Source organism: Carcharhinus amblyrhynchos, unplaced genomic scaffold (assembly GCF_965287045.1).
Source record: "Carcharhinus amblyrhynchos unplaced genomic scaffold, sCarAmb.v2.hapA chromosome_111, whole genome shotgun sequence".
Lineage (NCBI taxonomy): Eukaryota > Metazoa > Chordata > Chondrichthyes > Carcharhiniformes > Carcharhinidae > Carcharhinus > Carcharhinus amblyrhynchos.
Window position 1 is genome coordinate 97,501 of NW_027649851.1, and position 17,935 is coordinate 115,435.

Below are 17,935 nucleotides of genomic sequence, written 5' to 3' on the forward strand. Positions count from 1 at the left end.
GGTCACTGTGCACAGTTCCAGTCTCCGTATCACACTGGGAGTCACTGTGCACAGTTCCGGTCTCCGTATCACACTGGGAGTCACTGTGCACAGTTCCAGTCTCCGTATCGCACTGGGAGTCACTGTGCACAGTTCCGGTCTCCGTATCACACTGGGAGTCTCTGTGCACAGTTCCAGTCTCCGTATCACACTGGGAGTCACTGTGCACAGTTCCGGTCTCCGTATCACACTGGGGGTCACTGTGCACAGTTCCAGTCTCCGTATCACACTGGGAGTCACTGTGCACAGTTCCCGTCTCCGTATCACACTGGGAGTCACTGTGCACAGTTCCGGTCTCCGTATCACACTGGGAGTCACTGTGCACAGTTCCGGTCTCCGTATCACACTGGGAGTCACTGTGCACAGTTCCGGTCTCCGTATCACACTGGGAGTCACTGTGCACAGTTCTAGCCTCTGTATCACACTGGGAGTCACTGTGCACAGTTCCGGTCTCCGTATCACACTGGGAGTCACTGTGCACAGTTCCGGTCTCCGTATCACACTGGGAGTCACTGTGCACAGTTCTAGCCTCTGTATCACACTGGGAGTCACTGTGCACAGTTCCGGTCTCCGTATCACACTGGGAGTCACTGTGCACAGTTCCGGTCTCCGTATCACACTGGGAGTCACTGTGCACAGTTCTAGCCTCTGTATCACACTGGGAGTCACTGTGCACAGTTCTAGCCTCTGTATCACACTGGGAGTCACTGTGCACAGTTCTAGCCTCTGTATCACACTAGGAGTCACTGTGTGCAGTTGTGGTCTGATTGAGATCTTTAGAACGAAAAAGCAAAGAAAAGTCCAGCACTGGAACATGTCTAACTAAACTGAAAAGATACCCTCTGTCCTTACTCGGACTGTATCCTTCTATTCCCTCTCTATTCATGTACCCATCCAGATGCTTCTTAAATGTTGCTATGTGCCTGATTCCACCACCTCCCCTGTCACCGCGTTCCAGGCACCACCACTCTCTGCGTGTTCTAAAGACCTCGATCAGACCAGGACTGTGCGCAGTGACTCCCAGAGGGATACAGAGACCGGAACTGTGCTCAGTGACTCCAGAGGAACACAGGGACCGGAACTGTGCACAGTGATTCCCAGTGTGATACGGAGACTGGAACTGTGCACAGTGACTCCCGGTGTGATACGGAGACTGGAACTGTGCACAGTGACTCCCGTGTGATACGGAGACTGGAACTGTGCACAGTGACTCCCAGTGTGATACGGAGACGGGAACTGTGCACAGTGACTCCCAGTGTGATACGGAGACCGGAACTGTGCACAGTGATTCCCAGTGTGATACGGAGACTGGAACTGTGCACAGTGACTCCCAGTGTGATACGGAGACCGGAACCGTGCACAGTGACTCCCAGTGTGATACGGAGACCGGAACTGTGCACGGTGACTCCCAGTGTGATACGGAGACGGGAACTGTGCACAGTGACTCCCAGTGTGATACGGAGACCGGAACTGTGCACAGTGACTCCCAGTGTGATACGGAGACCGGAACTGTGCACAGTGACTCCCAGTGTGATACGGAGACCGGAACTGTGCACAGTGAGTCCCAGTGTGGTACGGAGACCGGAACTGTGCACAGTGACTCCCAGTGTGATACGGAGACCGGAACTGTGCACAGTGATTCCCAGTGTGATACGGAGACTGGAACTGTGCACAGTGACTCCCAGTGTGATACGGAGACCGGAACCGTGCACAGTGACTCCCAGTGTGATACGGAGACCGGAACTGTGCACGGTGACTCCCAGTGTGATACGGAGACGGGAACTGTGCACAGTGACTCCCAGTGTGATACGGAGACCGGAACTGTGCACAGTGACTCCCAGTGTGATACGGAGACCGGAACTGTGCACAGTGAGTCCCAGTGTGATACGGAGACCGGAACTGTGCACAGTGAGTCCCAGTGTGGTACGGAGACCGGAACTGTGCACAGTGACTCCCAGTGTGGTACGGAGACTGGAACTGTGCACAGTGACTCCCAGTGTGATACGGAGACTGGAACTGTGCACAGTGACTCCCAGTGTGACACGGAGACTGGGTACATTGAGGGAGAATTTAGCATGGCCAACGCACCTAACCCGCAGATCTTTCAGACTGTGGGAGGAAACCAGGGACCCAGAGGGAACCCACGCAAACAAGGGAGAATGTGCAAACTCCACACAGACAGTGATTCAAGCCGGGAATCGAACCCGGTCCCTGGCGGTGTGAGACAGCAGTGCTAACCATGTGCCGCCCAGACTTGTGTATTTTATTCAATTTAGGATTGCCAGCAGTTCCTCCTTCAATGTACTGACATTCTCTAGGACGTTCACACGCCTATCTGTGACTGTGTCTATGACTGTCTATGAATCTTTGACTGTGCGGCCAAATTCCCCACCAATTCAATTTTCAAGTTGGCTGACAACACCACTGTAGTGGGTCGGATCTCAAACAATGACGAGACAGAGTACAGGTGAACTGGTTCGGCAACAATAATCACTCCCTCAATGTCAAGAAAATGAAGTAGATTATAATCAACTTCAGGAAGAGTAAAGGAGGACATGCCCCTGTCTACATCAATGGGGATGAAGCAGAAAGGGTCGAGAGCTTCAAGTTTTTAGGTGTCCAGATCACCAACAACCTGTCCTGGTCCCCCCCATGCTGACACTATAGTGAAGAAAGCCCATCAACACTTCTACTTTCTCAGAAAACTAAGGAAATTTGGCATGTTCGTTATGACTCTCACCAATTTTCACAGATGCCCATAGAAAGCATTCTTTCTGGTTGTATCACTGTTTTACGGCTCCTGCTCTGCCCAAGACCACAAGGAAATACAAAAGATTGTGAATGTAGCCCAATCCCTCATGCAAACCAGCCTCCCATCCACTGACTCAGTCTACACTTCCTATTGCCTCGGCAAAGCAGCCAGCATAACCAAGGACCCTGTGCACCCCGGATATTCTCTCTTCCACCTTCTTCCATTGGGAAAAATGTATAAAAGTCTGAGGTCACTTACCAACTGAGTGAAGAACAGTTTCTTCCCTGCTCCAATCAGACTTTTGAATGGACTTACCTTGCATTAAGTTGATCACTCTCTAGCGATGACTGTAACACTGCATTCTGCACTCCGTCATTTCATTCTCTATGAACGATATGTTTTGTCTGTATACCATGCAAGAAACAATACTGTAATACATTATTAATACGTGTGTAAAAGAAATGTGACAATAATAAATCAAATCAACCTATCCTTGACCCTATCTTTATGATTATGAAAGATTTGATAAAGTTGATGCGCAGGAAGACCAGAACCCAGGGTTCCCAAACATAAATTAATCACGAATAAATACTGTACCCTGAGAGTGAAGATGTGGAACTCACTCCCACAAGGAGTGATTGAGGTGAAGATTGTGGATGTGAGATAATGCATTTTGAAAGGTCTAATGCAGATCGGAAATATACAGTAAATGGCAGAACCCTTAAGAGTATTGATAGGCACAGGGATCTGGGTGTATAGGTATACAGGTCACTGAAAGTAGCAATGTAGGTGTAGAAGATAGTCAAGGAGGCATACGGCATGTTTGCCTTCATAGGCCGGGGTATTGAGTTTAAAAATTGGCAAGTCATGTTGCAGCTTTATAGAGCCTTAGTTAGGCCACACTTGGAATATAGTGTTCAATTCTGGTTGCTGTACTACCAGAAGGATGGGGAGGCCTTGGAGAGGGTACAGAAAAGATTTACCAGGATGTTGCCGGGTGTGGAGGGCATTAGCTATGAGGCGAGGTTGGAGAAACTTGGTTTGTTCTCACTGGAGTGACAGAAGTTGAGGGGCGACCTGATAGAAGTCTACAAGATTATGAGAGGCATAGACAGAGTGGATAGTCAGAAGCTTTTTCCCAGGGTGGAAGAGTCAATTACTAGGGGGCACAGGTTTAAGGTGCGAGGGGCAAGGTTTAAAGGAGATGTACGAGGCAGATTTTTTTACACAAAGAGAGGTGGGTGCCTGGAACTCGTTGCCGGGGGAGGGAGTGGAAGCGGATATGGTAGTGACTTTTAAGGGGCGTCTTGACAAGTACATGAATAGGATGGGAATAGAGGGATATGGTCCCTGGAAGGGGTTTTAGTTAAGTTGGGCAGCATGGTCGGTGTAGGCTTGGAGGGCCGAAGGGCCTGTTCCTGTGCTGGAATTTTCTTTGCTCTTTGTATTTAATGGGGCAAGCTGGATAAAAATGTGGGGGAGACGGAGACAGTGGGAAATGTTGATGGGGTAGCCGGGGTGGGGCAGTTGTGAGAGGAGGTCGGTCGGGGGAATAAACTCGAGCCCGGATCAGAATGGGCTCTCTCCATAACTCAATGTAACTGATCCGATTTCTCTCCCCCTTTCCCGTCACTCCCTTGCTCTAGGAAGGAGGAGTCGATTCCGGATTCCAGAAGGTTGACACAGCTCCTGCCTCCGTCCAGAGGCTGTACCACGTCAAAGGGAAGAAGAATGTCCGAGCCAAGCAGGTGGAGATGAGTTGGGCCAGTTTCAACAGCGGGGACTGTTTCATCCTGGACCTCGGGCAGGTAAAGGGCTGGGGAGGGGGCAGGGGGCCAACGGAGGGGGGGGGCTGTAGGTGCTGGGTGTGAGGGGCAGGGGGACTGTGGGGGGGGGGCTGTAGGTGCTGGGTGTGAGGGGCAGGGGGACTGTGGGGGGGGGGCTGTAGGTGCTGAGTGTGAGGGGCAGGGGGACTGTGGGGGGGGGGGCTGTAGGTGCTGGGTGTGAGGGGCAGGGGGACAGTGGGGGGGGGACTGTAGGTGCTGGGTGTGAGGGGCAGGGGGACAGTGGGGGGGGTGCTGTAGGTGCTGGGTGTGAGGGGCAGGGGGACAGTGGGGGGGGTGCTGTAGGTGCTGGGTGTGAGGGGCAGGGGGACTGCGGGGGGGGGGGCTGTAGGTGCTGGGTGTGAGGGGCAGGGGGACTGCGGGGGGGGGGGGGCTGTAGGTGCTGGGTGTGAGGGGCAGGAGGACTGTGTGGGGGGGGCTGTAGGTGCTGGGTGTGAGGGGCAGGGGGACTGTGGGGGGGGGGCTGTAGGTGCTGAGTGTGAGGGACAGGGGGACTGTCTTCTCTCACTCCTTCTCCCCTTCTTCCTCTCTTCATCTCTCTTCTATATTTCTTTCTCACTCTCTATCTCTCTCTCCCTCTATCTCACTCTCCCTCTATATCTCTCACTTCCTCTCTATCTCTCTCTCCCTCCATATCTCTCTCCCTCTCTCCTCTATATCTCTCTCACTCTCTATCTCTCTCTCCCTCTCTTTACCTCTCTCCCTCCATATCTCTCTCCCTCTCTCCCTCTATATCTCTCTCCCTCTCTTTACCTCTCTCCCTCTATATCTCTCTCCCTCTATATCTCTCTCCCTCTCTTTACCTCTCTCCCTCTATATCTCTCTCCCTCTATATCTCTCTCCCTCTCTATCTCTCTCTCCCTCTCTTTATCTCTCCCTCTATATCTCTCTTCCCCTCTTTTTACCTCTCTCCCTCTATCTCACTCTCCTTCTATATCTTTCTCTTCTCTTTATCTCTCTCCCTCTGTTTATCCCTCTCTTTACCTCTCTCCTTCTATCTCCCCTCTCTCCCTCTATCCCGCTCTCTCCCTCTATCCCGCTCTCTCCCTCTATCCCGCTCTCTCCCTCTATCCCGCTCTCTCCCTCTATCCCTCTCTCTCCCTCTATCCTGCTCTCTCCCTCTATCCCTCTCTCTCCCTCTCTCTCCCTCTCTCTCTCTCTCCCTCTATTTCTCTCTCTCCCTCTCTCTCCCTCTATCCTTCTCTCTCCCTCTCTCTCTCTCTCTCCCTCTCTCTCCCTCTCTCTCCCTCTCTCTCCCTCTCTCCCTCTCTCTCCCTCTCTCTCCCTCTCTCTCTCTCTCTCTCCCTCTCTCTCCCTCTCTCCTCCCCACCTCTCTCTCTGTTGACCCGCTCGTATGTTTTTCCAATCTCTCCACAGACAATATATCAGTGGTGTGGGACCCAATCCAATATGTTTGAACGGCAGAAAGCCGGAGAGTTTGCCAACTCCATCAGGGACCTGGAACGCCGTGGGAAATCCCAGGTGGTGATTGTGGAAGATGGAGAAGAGCCTGCGGAGATGACGGGGGTGAGTGAGGGAGGGAGGGAGGGAGGGAGGGTGCTGGGTGTCAGGAAGCTGCCAGCAGAATGCCCAGAGGCCTGAGGTCGAGGCACTGGTTCCAAACGGTGACAGACAACCCCTCACACACTCACTGACCCAGAACACAAAGCTGTCCCTGCGTCCCTGGCACCCTCAGCCCCTCATCACACTGCTCCCTCACTATCACCACTCTACCCTCTCACTGCACTGCTCCCTCACTCCTTATCCCCTCACTCCCTATCCCCTCCTTAACTCATCCCAATCCCCTCACTCCCAATCCCCTCACTCCCTGTCCCCTCACTCCTTGTCCCCTCACTTCCTGGCCCCTCACTCCCTGTCCCCTCACTCCCTAACCCCCTCACTCCCTAACCCCTCCCTAAGTCCTCACTCCCTGTCCCCTCACTCCCTGTCCCCTCACTTCCTGGCCCCTCACTCCCAATCCCCTCACTCCCAATCCCCTCACTTCCTGGCCCCTCACTCCCTGTCCCCTCACTCCCTAACCCCTCCCTAAGTCCTCACTCCCTGTCCACTCACTTTCTGTCCCCTCACTCCGTATCCCCTTACCCCCGTCCCCTCACTCCCTGTCCACTCACTCCATATCCCCTTACTCCTTGTCCCCTCACTCCCTGTCCCCTCACTCTGGATGCCCTCACTCCTTGTCCCCTCACTCCCACCTCCTTCCTGCAGGCACATCTCCCTCCCTAATACTATTTTCACTCCTGCCTCTCCTCAATCCCCTCATTCCCTCCTCGCCACAAGGATTGACCTCACCACCCCAGTGGGCAGCATGGTGGTTAGCCCTGCTGCCTCACAGCGCCAGGAGTCCGGGTTCAATCCCCAACTCGAGTCATGATTGCCACCTATCCTGGGTCTGCGTGGATTTCCTCCGGGTGCTCCAGTTTCCTCCCACAGCCCAAAAGCCGTGCTGGTTAGGGTCATTGACTTGAACAGGCGCCGGAGTGTGGGGACTAGGGGATTTTTCACAGTCACTTCATTGCAGTGTGAATGTCAGCCGACTTGTGAGTTTATTTATTATCGTTAGCTTACTTGTGAGACGAATAAATAAACTCACAACCTGCATCACCAATACCCCATCACTCCCCACTCGCCTCCCACACTCAACCCATTCTACACCAGTCCATCCAATCCCAATCCCCTCAATTATCACTCCCTCCTCAAACAATCCCTCTCCCCCCACAAGCCACTCTTAACACACGGCTGTAAACCCCACCCCGTCGCTGCCACCTCATCACCCAATCACTGTCACGCATCTCTGCACCTACTGCAGAGTCAGTGCTGAGGGAGTGCTGCACTGTCAGAGGGTCAGTGCTGAGGGAGTGCCGCACTGTCAGAGGGTCAGTGCTGAGGGAGTGCCGCACTGTCAGAGGGTCAGTACTGAGGGAGTGCTGCACTGTCAGAGGGTCAGTGCTGAGGGAGTGCTGCACTGTCAGAGGGTCAGTGCTGAGAGAGTGCTGCACTGTCAGAGGGTCAGTGCTGAGGGAGTGCCGCACTGTCAGAGGGTCAGTGCTGAGGGAGTGCCGCACTGTCAGAGGGTCAGTGCTGAGGGAGTGCCGCACTGTCAGAGGGTCAGTGCTGAGGGAGTGCTGCACTGTCAGAGGGTCAGTGCTGAGGGAGTGCCGCACTGTCAGAGGGTCAGTGCTGAGGGAGTGCCGCACTGTCAGAGGGTCAGTGCGGAGGGAGTGCCGCACTGTCAGAGGGTCAGTGCTGAGGGAGTGCCGCACTGTCAGAGGGTCAGTGCTGAGGGAGTGCCGCACTGTCAGAGGGTCAGTGCTGAGGGAGTGCCGCACTGTCAGAGGGTCAGTACTGAGGGAGTGCCGCACTGTCAGAGGGTCAGTGCTGAGGGAGTGCCGCACTGTCAGAGGGTCAGTGCTGAGGGAGTGCCGCACTGTCAGAGGGTCAGTGCTGAGGGAGTGCCGCACTGTCAGAGGGTCAGTGCTGAGGGAGTGCCGCACTGTCAGAGGGTCAGTACTGAGGGAGTGCTGCACTGTCAGAGGGTCAGTGCTGAGGGAGCGCCGCACTGTCAGAGGGTCAGTGCTGAGGGAGTGCTGCACTGTCAGAGGGTCAGTGCTGAGGATTTTTGGATTTTTTTGCGAGGGAGTGAGTTTTTATTGTCTGTGCTGTGATTGATAATCTGATCCTGATTCCCCCGTGTTTCAGTCATTGTTTAAGTGTGTGTGAATGTGATCTTTGTGTCTGCAGGTTCTGGGTGTGAAACCCCCACTTAAAGAAGGGAACCCTCAGGAAGATATCCAGGCTGATAAGAGTCACTCCCAGATGGCCAGTCTGGCAAAGGTGAATTCAAATTAAATTCATTGATGTGATGTGAGTGTCACTGCCTGTCTCTCCCTGCCCCTTGAGAAAGTGGTGGTGAACTGCCTTCTTGAGTCGCTGCAGTCCCTGAGGTTTAGGTACATCCATAGTGATAGTGGGGGGGTTCCAGGATTTTGACCCAGTGACGGTGCAGGAACGGCTGATATATTTCCAAGCCAGGATGGTGAGTGGTTTGGAGGGGAACCTCCAGGTGGTGGTGTTCCCAGGTATCTGCTGCTCTTGTCCTTCTAGATTATGGGTTTGGAAGGTGCTGCCTAAGGAATCTTGGTGAATTCCTGCAGTGCATCTTGTGGATGGTACACACGGCTGCTACTGAGTGTCAGTGGTGGAGGGATTGAATATTTGTAGGTGCGGTGCCAGTCAAGCGGGGCTGCTTTGTCCTGGATGGTGTCGAGCTTCTTGAGTGTTGTTGGAGCCGCTCCCATCCAGGCAAGTGGGGGATATTCCATCACACTCCTGACTTGTGCCTTGTAGATGGTGGACAGACTTTGGGGATTCAGGAGGCGAGTTACTCACTGCAGAATTACATCGCTAAATATATTTAAGTCACGGGTAGATAGGTTTTTGATAGACAGGGGGATTAAGGGTTATGGGGAGAAAGCGGGAAAGTGGATCTGATCCACTTCAGATCAGCCATGATCTTATTGAATGTCGGGGCAGGCTCGAATGGCTAGATGGCCTACTCCTGCTCCTATTTCTTATGTTCTTAATTCCTAATCTGTGACTTGATCTGGTATCCACAGAGTTCATAGCGGGGTGATGGCCTAGTGGTATTATTGATGGACTATTAATCCAGGAACTTAGCTCACGTTCTGCGGACCTGGATTCAAATCTCGGCACGGCAGATGGTGGAATTAGAATTCAATAAAAAAATCTGGAATTAAGAATCGACTGATGACCCATTGTCGATTGGTGGAAAATCCATCTGGTTCACTAATGTTCTTTAGGGAAGGAAATCTGCCGTCCTTACCCTGGTCTGGCCTACATGTGACTCCAGAGCTACGGCAATGTGGTTGCTTCTCTCTGACCTCTGAACTAGCTGAGTGAGAGACTCAGTTGTTCTGGAAGGTAGCTCACCACCTTCTGAAGGACAACTAGGGATTCTGGAAAGCCAGCGGCGCCCAGGTCCCAGAAACGAATGGAAAACTAATGGCTGGCTCCAGTTGAGTTTCTGGTCAATGGTGACCCCCAGGATGTTGAGAGTGGGGGATTCAGCGATGGTAATGCCATTGGATATCGGGGCAATGGTTAGAGTCTCTCTGGTTGGGGATGGTCATTGCCTGGCACAAATGTTTCCAATTCTGCTTGTGGGATCTTCCTGCGCACATTTTTTCACATTTCCTTCAGTCTGATGGGTGAACATTTCATTGACACTCTCCCTCCATTCTGACAGCCTTTTGAGAAGCCCTTAGCTCAGGGAGGCTGTAATACGGTGCCAGGCTTTCATTGGGCCTGACCGGGGAGTGGTGAGGTGCCTCAGAGGGAGGGTTTGTCGAGGGTCCCAGAGTGTCAGGGGATCGAAGCGTTGCTCTTCACCATCCCAATCCCATTTGTTTCTGTAGGTGTCTGACGCGACAGGCAAAATGACGCTTACCCCAGTGGCGTCCCAGAACCCCTTCAGCAAGAACATGCTGCAATCGGAGGATTGCTTTGTCCTGGATAACGGAGTGTGCGGCAAGATCTACGTGTGGAAAGGTGAGGCTTTCCTGTGACCACTCATCCTGTACCCACACATCCCACCACCCCCCCCCGCAATCCCTGCCCACCAATTGCCTACCAACATCACCCACTACAGTGCGATCAATTTAACCCTCAAACTGCGGGGGGTGGGGGGTGCCTCATCGAGAGGTTGGACACCAGACAGTTTACCGATCTCACAGTGTGACCCCAGTGCCTGAAATCCATGTGTAATCTCCAGTGTGTGACCTCCAGTGTGTGACCCCAGTGTGTAATGTACTTACCCCAGTGTGTAATGTACTTACCCCAGTGTGTAATGTACTTACCCCAGTGTGTGACCTCCAGTGTGTGACCCCAGTGTGTAATGTACTTACCCCAGTGTTTGACCTCCAGTGTGTGACCCCAGTGTGTAATGTACTTACCCCAGTGTGTAATGTACTTACCCCAGTGTGTAATGTACTTACCCCAGTGTGTAATGTACTTACCCCAGTGTGTAATGTATTTACTCCAGTGTGTGACCTCCAGTGTGTGACCCCAGTGTGTAATGTACTTACCCCAGTGTGTGACCTCCAGTGTGTGACCCCAGTGTGTAATGTACTTACCCCAGTGTGTGACCTCCAGTGTGTGACCCCAGTGTGTAATGTACTTACCCCAGTGTGTGACCTCCAGTGTGTGACCCCAGTGTGTAATGTACTTACCCCAGTGTGTGACCTCCAGTGTGTGACCCCAGTGTGTAATGTACTTACCCCAGTGTTTGACCTCCAGTGTGTGACCCCAGTGTGTAATGTACTTACCCCAGTGTGTAATGTACTTACCCCAGTGTGTAATGTACTTACCCCAGTGTGTAATGTATTTACTCCAGTGTGTGACCTCCAGTGTGTAATGTACTTACCCCAGTGTTTGACCTCCAGTGTGTGACCCCAGTGTGTAATGTACTTACCCCAGTGTTTGACCTCCAGTGTGTGACCCCAGTGTGTAATGTATTTACTCCAGTGTGTAATGTACATACTCTGTGTGTGACTCCAGTGTGTGACCCCAGTGTGCGATTCCAGTGTGACCCCACTGTATAATGTACTTACTCCAGTGAGTGACCCCAGTGTGTGTGGCCCCAGTGAGTGACCCCAGTGTGTGTGGCCCCAGTGAGTGACCCCAGTGTGTGTGGCCCCAGTCAGTGACCCCAGTGTGTGTGGCCCCAGTGAGTGACCCCAGTGTGTGTGGCCCCAGCGAGTGACCCCAGTGTGTGTAGCCCCAGTCAGTGACCCCAGCGAGTGACCCCAGTGTGTGTAGCCCCAGCGAGTGACCCCAGTGTGTGTGGCCCCAGTCAGTGACCCCAGTGAGTGACCCCAGTGTGTGTGACCCCAGTGAGTGACCCCAGTGTGTGTGGCCCCAGTCAGTGACCCCAGCGAGTGACCCCAGTGTGTGTGGCCCCAGTGAGTGACCCCAGTGTGTGTGGCCCCAGTCAGTGACCCCAGTGTGTGTGGCCCCAGTGTGTGGCCCCAGTGAGTGACCCCAGTGTGTGTGGCCCCAGTCAGTGACCCCAGCGAGTGACCCCAGTGTGTGTGACCCCAGCGAGTGACCCCAGTGTGTGTAGCCCCAGTGAGTGACCCCAGTGTGTGTAGCCCCAGTGAGTGACCCCAGTGTGTGTAGCCCCAGTGAGTGACCCCAGTGTGTGTGGCCCCAGTGTGTGTGACCCCAGTGTGTGTGACCCCAGTCAGTGACCCCAGTGTGTGTGGCCCCAGTCAGTGATGCACAGATCCCCATGTTTAACTTGTGTTTCTCTGTCCCTTGCCGCAGGGCGTGGGGCGAACAGTGAGGAGAAACGGGCGGCCCTGAAAGTGGCTGAGGATGTGATCACTCAGAGGAACTACCCCTCCAACACTCAGGTATTCAACCCCCCATGCAAAATAGAAGTTATTTAATAAGCTGATATCTGAACTGGAGTCTGTCTGGCCCTATCCCACATCCCTCGCTTCCCTCAGTCAACCCACCAGCCCTCCATCCCACTGTTGAGTATACCCAGTGCCCAAGTATGCACCACCCTCCGGAGTACAGAATTCCACCTCCGGAGTACAGGATTCCACCTCCGGAATGCACAATCCCAACTTCTCGAGTACAGAATCCTACCCTCTCAATGACAGAATCCCACCCTCCGGAGTACGCAATCCCACCCTCCGGAGTACACAACCCCACCCTCCGGAGTACACAATCCCACCCTCCGGAGTACACAATCCCACCCTCCGGAGTACGCAATCCCACCCTCCGGAGTACACAACCCCACCCTCCGGAGTACACAATCCCACCCTCCGGAGTACACAATCCCACCCTCCGGAGTACACAACCCCACCCTCCGGAGTACACAATCCCACCCTCCGGAGTACACAATCCCACCCTCCGGAGTACGCAATCCCACCCTCCGGAGTACACAACCCCACCCTCCGGAGTACACAATCCCACCCTCCGGAGTACGCAATCCCACCCTCTGACTGAAGAAATTCCCCCTCAGTTTGGTGCAAAATGGCCGACCCTTTATCCTCAGGCTGTGTGTGTGTGGGAGAATATCCCAGTACCTGCCCTGCTGAATCCCTCCTGATATTTTACACAGTTCACTGGGTGGTCTTCTCAAACTTGGAAAACCGCAGGGGACATTGGTGGGGGGGTGGGGGGTGGTTTTGTGGGTGAGGGATTGTCCAGTAATCCAGAGGCCTAGCTCAGCTGACAACTCAGGGCCTAGAGTTCAAATCCCAGGCGGTGGAAGTTAAATTCAGCGAATCAATTAAATCTCCCACTAAAAAAAACGTGGTGGCCAGAGTTATTGTGAAGCAGATTCTGATGCTCCTCTGCTTTACAAAATCACGCAGACGGGCCCCATGACCTTTCTGCAATTTGACCCAAGGTCAGGTAAGGCCTAAGCTCAGGCTTGGTCATCCTGGCCTCAGTTGAGGCCTGAGGTGCCGATTATGGACTAATTAAGGTCAGCTTCCAGCCCTGCCTCAATTTTCAGGCTGGCAAGAGATGCTAAGGTGGGGAGGGGAGAATCATAGAAACCCTGCAGTACAGGAAGAAGCCATCTGGCTCATCCAGTCTGCACCGATCACAATCCCAACCAGGCCCTACCTCCCATACCCTACACACTCACCCGCTAATCCCTCCAACCTACACATCACAGGACACTAAGGGGCAATTTTCAGCACGGCCAATCAACCTAACCCGCACATCTTTGGACCGTGGGAGGAAACTGGAGCACCCGGAGGGAACCCAGACAGACATGGGGAGAATGTGCAAACTCCACACAGGCAGTGACCCGAGCCGGGAATTGAACCCGGGTCCCTGGAGCTGTGAAGCAGCAGTGCTAACCCACTGTGCCACCGTGAGGGGACGGGTTGGGTGGGGATGTGGGGGGAGGGCGGTTGGGGGGGGAAGCCTGAAAATAATTGGCATTAGACCACAGGACAGCACAGGAACAGGCCCTTCGGCCCACACTGTTACAACTCATCCCTTCTGCCTGCCCTTGCTCCAAATCCCTCCACTCCTTCCATACTCGTGTGCTTGTCTAAAAGACCCTTAAACACCCCTATTGTATCTGTCTCCCTCCAATCCAGGCAGTGTCCTGGTAAACCTGCTCTGCTCCCTCTCCAAAGCCTGCATGTTCTCAGGAAGGCGAATGGGATGCTGGCCTTCATAGCGAAGAGGATTGAATATAAAAGTAGGGAGGTCTTGCTGCGGCTGTATAGGGCATTGGTGAGGCTGCAGCTGGAGTACTGTGTGCAGTTTTGGTTGCCGCACTTACACAAGGATATTTTGGCCTTGGAGGGAGTGCAGAGGAGGTTTACTAGGCTGATGCCGGAGTTGAGGGGGTTGAGCTATGAGGAGAGGCTGAATAAACTAGGCTTGTACTCGTTAGAGTTTAGAAGAATGAGGGGAGATCTCATTGAGACGTATAAGATGATGAATGGGATGGATAGGATAGAGGTGGAGAGACTCTTCCCGCTCAGAAAGGACAGTAGGACTAGGGGGCACAGCCTCAAGATAAAGGGGGGGGCGGTTTAGAACGGAGTTGAGGAGGAACTTCTTCACTCAAAGGGTGGTGAATCTCTGGAATTCTCTGCCCGTTGAAGTGGTGGAGGCTGCCTCGCTAAATATTTTTAAGAAGCGGGTTGATGGGTTTTTGATAAGCGAGGGGATTAAGGGTTATGGGGAGAGGGCGGGAAAGTGGAACTGAGCCACGACAGATCAGCCATGATCTTATTGAATGGCGGGGCAGGCTCGAAGGGCTGGATGGCCTACTCCTGCTCCTATTTCTTATGTTCTTATTTCTTATGTTCTTCCTGTAATGTGGTGACCAGAATTGACCACAATGCTCTGAATGCAGCTAAGTAAAGTTTTACAGGCAGGAAGATGGCTTAGAGGGGTGAGGGGGAGGTCGGGGTGAGGGGGGGCTACATCAGGAAACCCCTCTAAATATCAGGCAGCCTTCCTACTCCTCTTCAGCTCCCTCCCAGAGATCCCAGACACTGCAGCTCCCCCTTCCCTCTCTAGCCCCCGATGGCCTCTCCCTCATGTCCTCTACACCCACCCTTCCTGCCCCCTTGGTTGGTCACCTCCCTTACCCACCCAGAGACAGAGCTGCCATCCAATCAGATTGGCTGTCTTGGGGCAGGGCTTCCTCCAGAGCCCCCCCCACCCAGCCGATCTGGGCCCCCCACACCTTGGGCGCGTGAACTGACACAGGACAAGGCAGTTCAGGAGGGGGTATGTTCCCCGTTAACCCCTAGCAGGCTGGGAAACCTGCCCCATCAGGAAGATCCCAGCCCAGAAGCTGAAGCCTCCACCTCTTTCCAGGAATAAAAACAGGAAGCTGTCAACGCTGCAAAATGTCAACACTGAGATTGGTGGGGTGTCCGTGAGGTGAGGGGTTTCGGGGTGACAGAAACAAGCGAGAGAGGAGGTGATGGAGTTAAGATACAGATCAGCCATGATTCAACTGTGTACCTGCTTCAAGGGGCTGAATGGCCTCCTCCTGTCCCTGTGTAACAGGCTGGAGAAGGGGCTGAATGGCCTCCTCCTGTCCCTGTGTAACAGGCTGGAGAAGGGGCTGAATGGCCTCATCCTGTTCCTGTGTAACAGGCTGGAGATGGGGCTGAATGGCCTCCTCCTGTTCCTGTGTAACAGGCTGGAGAAGGGGCTGAATGGGGCCTCCTCCTGTCCCTGTGTAACAGGCTGGAGAAGGGGCTGAATGGGGCCTCCTCCTGTTCCTGTGTAACAGGCTGGAGAAGGGGCTGAATGGCCTCCTCCTGTCCCTGTGTAACAGGCTGGAGAAGGGGCTGAATGGCCTCCTCCTGTCCCTGTGTAACAGGCTGGAGAAGGGGCTGAATGGGGCCTCCTCCTGTCCCTGTGTAACAGGCTGGAGAAGGGGCTGAATGGCCTCCTCCTGTTCCTGTGTAACAGGCTGGAGAAGGGGCTGAATGGGGCCTCCTCCTGTCCCTGTGTAACAGGCTGGAGAAGGGGCTGAATGGCCTCCTCCTGTCCCTGTGTAACAGGCTGGAGAAGGGGCTGAATGGCCTCCTCCTGTTGCTGTGTAACAGGCTGGAGAAGGGGCTGAATGGCCTCCTCCTGTTGCTGTGTAACAGGCTGGAGAAGGGGCTGAATGGCCTCCTCCTGTCCCTGTGTAACAGGCTGGAGAAGGGGCTGAATGGCCTCCTCCTGTCCCTGTGTAACAGGCTGGAGAAGGGGCTGAACGGCCTCGTCCTGTTCCTGTGTAACAGGCTGGATGTTCAGAGGGCTGGAGGTTTAATCGAGCGGTCTTGCTTGTGTTTCAGGTGGAGATCATTCCGGAAGGACTGGAGACGGCCTTCTTCAAGCAGTTCTTCAAAGCCTGGAACTGAGCGAGGGGGGTGGTGTTGGAGGAATTGGCAGCTGAGATCGGACTGTGCGTGGCCTGTAAATGAGACGCAGTGTGGACCTGGATGACTACCCCCTTCCCCTCCCTCTCACTGTCTGTCTGGTTGAGTGTTCCTCACACCCAGAACCTCCCCCTCACACAGCAGCACCAAAATCCCCCCCTCCTCCCCCCTCCCCTTTCCAATTAAGATTCAGTCCATCGCGATCATACTCTCCACTGTTCATTTCACTGCCTCTCTCTCTCTCTATCTCAATAAATGCTCAGACCATTAAAGAGCCTCTTTATTTTTCTCTGAGTTGGTTCAATATTGTAAGTATGAATTAGTATCAACCCTCTGTCTCCTGACGGACAAAGGAAAAACACACAGAAGGAGCCCGTTCAGGCCAGGCGAGCTGTGCTGGCCCTCCGACAAGCGGTACCATGAGGCTGGTTACAGTCATAAAAAATTCCTCTTGTCCTCCTCTGTGTCACCTGGCAATGAACCTCCTTTTTTTGAAAGTTTGTTTATCAGTGTCACAAGTCGGCTAACATTAACACTGCAATGCAGTTACTGTGAAAATCCCCCAGTCGCCACACTCCGGTGCCTGTTCGGGTACACTGAGGGAGAATTTAGCGTGGCCAGTGCACCTAACCAGCATGTCTTTGGACTGTGGGAGGAAACCCCAGAGCACCCGGAGGAAACCCATGCAGACATGGGGAGAATGTGCAAATTCCACGCAGGCAGTGACCCAAGCCGAGAATCGAACCCGGGCCCCTGGCACTGTGAGTCACCAGTGCTAACCATTGTGCCACTGTGCCACCCACCCTCAATCATGGCCCTGATGGTTTTCCACTCTCCAGTCACTGGGAAATGTCTCTCCTTATTCTCTCAATCAAAACCACTCATTGTTTCAACGCTCCGATGAACTCTGCTCCTCAGCTTCCTAGCTCTTTCCTCACAGATCTCCAACTTAGAGAGCATGCGGAGAATATGATTAAATCTCTCATCAGAATCTCAGCGCCTCTGACAGTGCAGCACTCCCTCAGCACTGACCCTCTGGCAGTGCGGCACTCCCTCAGCACTGACCCTCTGACAGTGCGGCACTCCCTCAGCACTGACCCTCTGACAGTGCGGCACTCCCTCAGCACTGACCTTCTGACAGTGCGGCACTCCCTCAGTACTGACCCTCTGACAGTGCAGCACTCCCTCAGCACTGACCCTCTGACAGTGCGGCACTCCCTCAGCACTGACCCCCCTGACAGTGCGGCACTCCCTCAGTACCAACCCTCTGACAGTGCGGCACTCCCTCAGCACTGACCCTCTGACAGTGCAGCACTCCCTCAGCACTGACCCTCTGACAGTGCGGCACTCCCTCAGCACTGACCCTCTGACAGTGCGGCACTCCCTCAGCACTGACCCTCTGAAAGTGCGGCACTCCCTCAGTACCAACCCTCTGACAGTGCGGCACTCCCTCAGCACTGACCCTCTGACAGTGCAGCACTCCCTCAGTACTGACCCTCTGACAGTGCAGCATTCCCTCAGTACTGACCCTCTGACAGTGCAGCATTCCCTCAGTACTGACCCTCTGACAGTGCGGCGCTCCCTCAGCACTGACCCTCTGACAGTGCAGCACTCCCTCAGTACTGACCCTCTGACAGTGCAGCACTCCCTCAGTACTGACCCTCTGACAGCGCAGCACTCCCTCAGCAGTGACCCTCTGACAGTGCGGCACTCCCTCAGTAGTGGCTCCCAGAGCAATAAGGCTTCAGTCCCTAGTGTGGCACGTGGAGCTATGAGCCTATGGCCCAGTGGTGAGGAGGTAGAATCATTGAGATGGTGCTAACCCACAGAAA

General features: G+C 53.9%; 1 protein-coding gene across 1 annotated transcript in view; it reads left to right on the forward strand.

Annotated features, from left to right (window-relative positions):
• Nucleotides 1–16,375, forward strand: part of LOC145338623 (macrophage-capping protein-like) — a 47,790-nt gene extending 31,415 nt beyond the window's left edge. The window contains exons 5-10 of the mRNA XM_080182999.1: nt 4,438–4,599; nt 6,013–6,162; nt 8,395–8,487; nt 10,089–10,221; nt 11,998–12,086; nt 16,020–16,375. Of these exons, the coding sequence (XP_080039125.1) occupies nt 4,438–4,599; nt 6,013–6,162; nt 8,395–8,487; nt 10,089–10,221; nt 11,998–12,086; nt 16,020–16,085 (693 nt within the window). The 3' untranslated portion in view covers nt 16,086–16,375. The remainder of the gene's footprint in view (nt 1–4,437; nt 4,600–6,012; nt 6,163–8,394; nt 8,488–10,088; nt 10,222–11,997; nt 12,087–16,019) is intronic.
• Nucleotides 16,376–17,935: the final 1,560 nt, after the last annotated feature.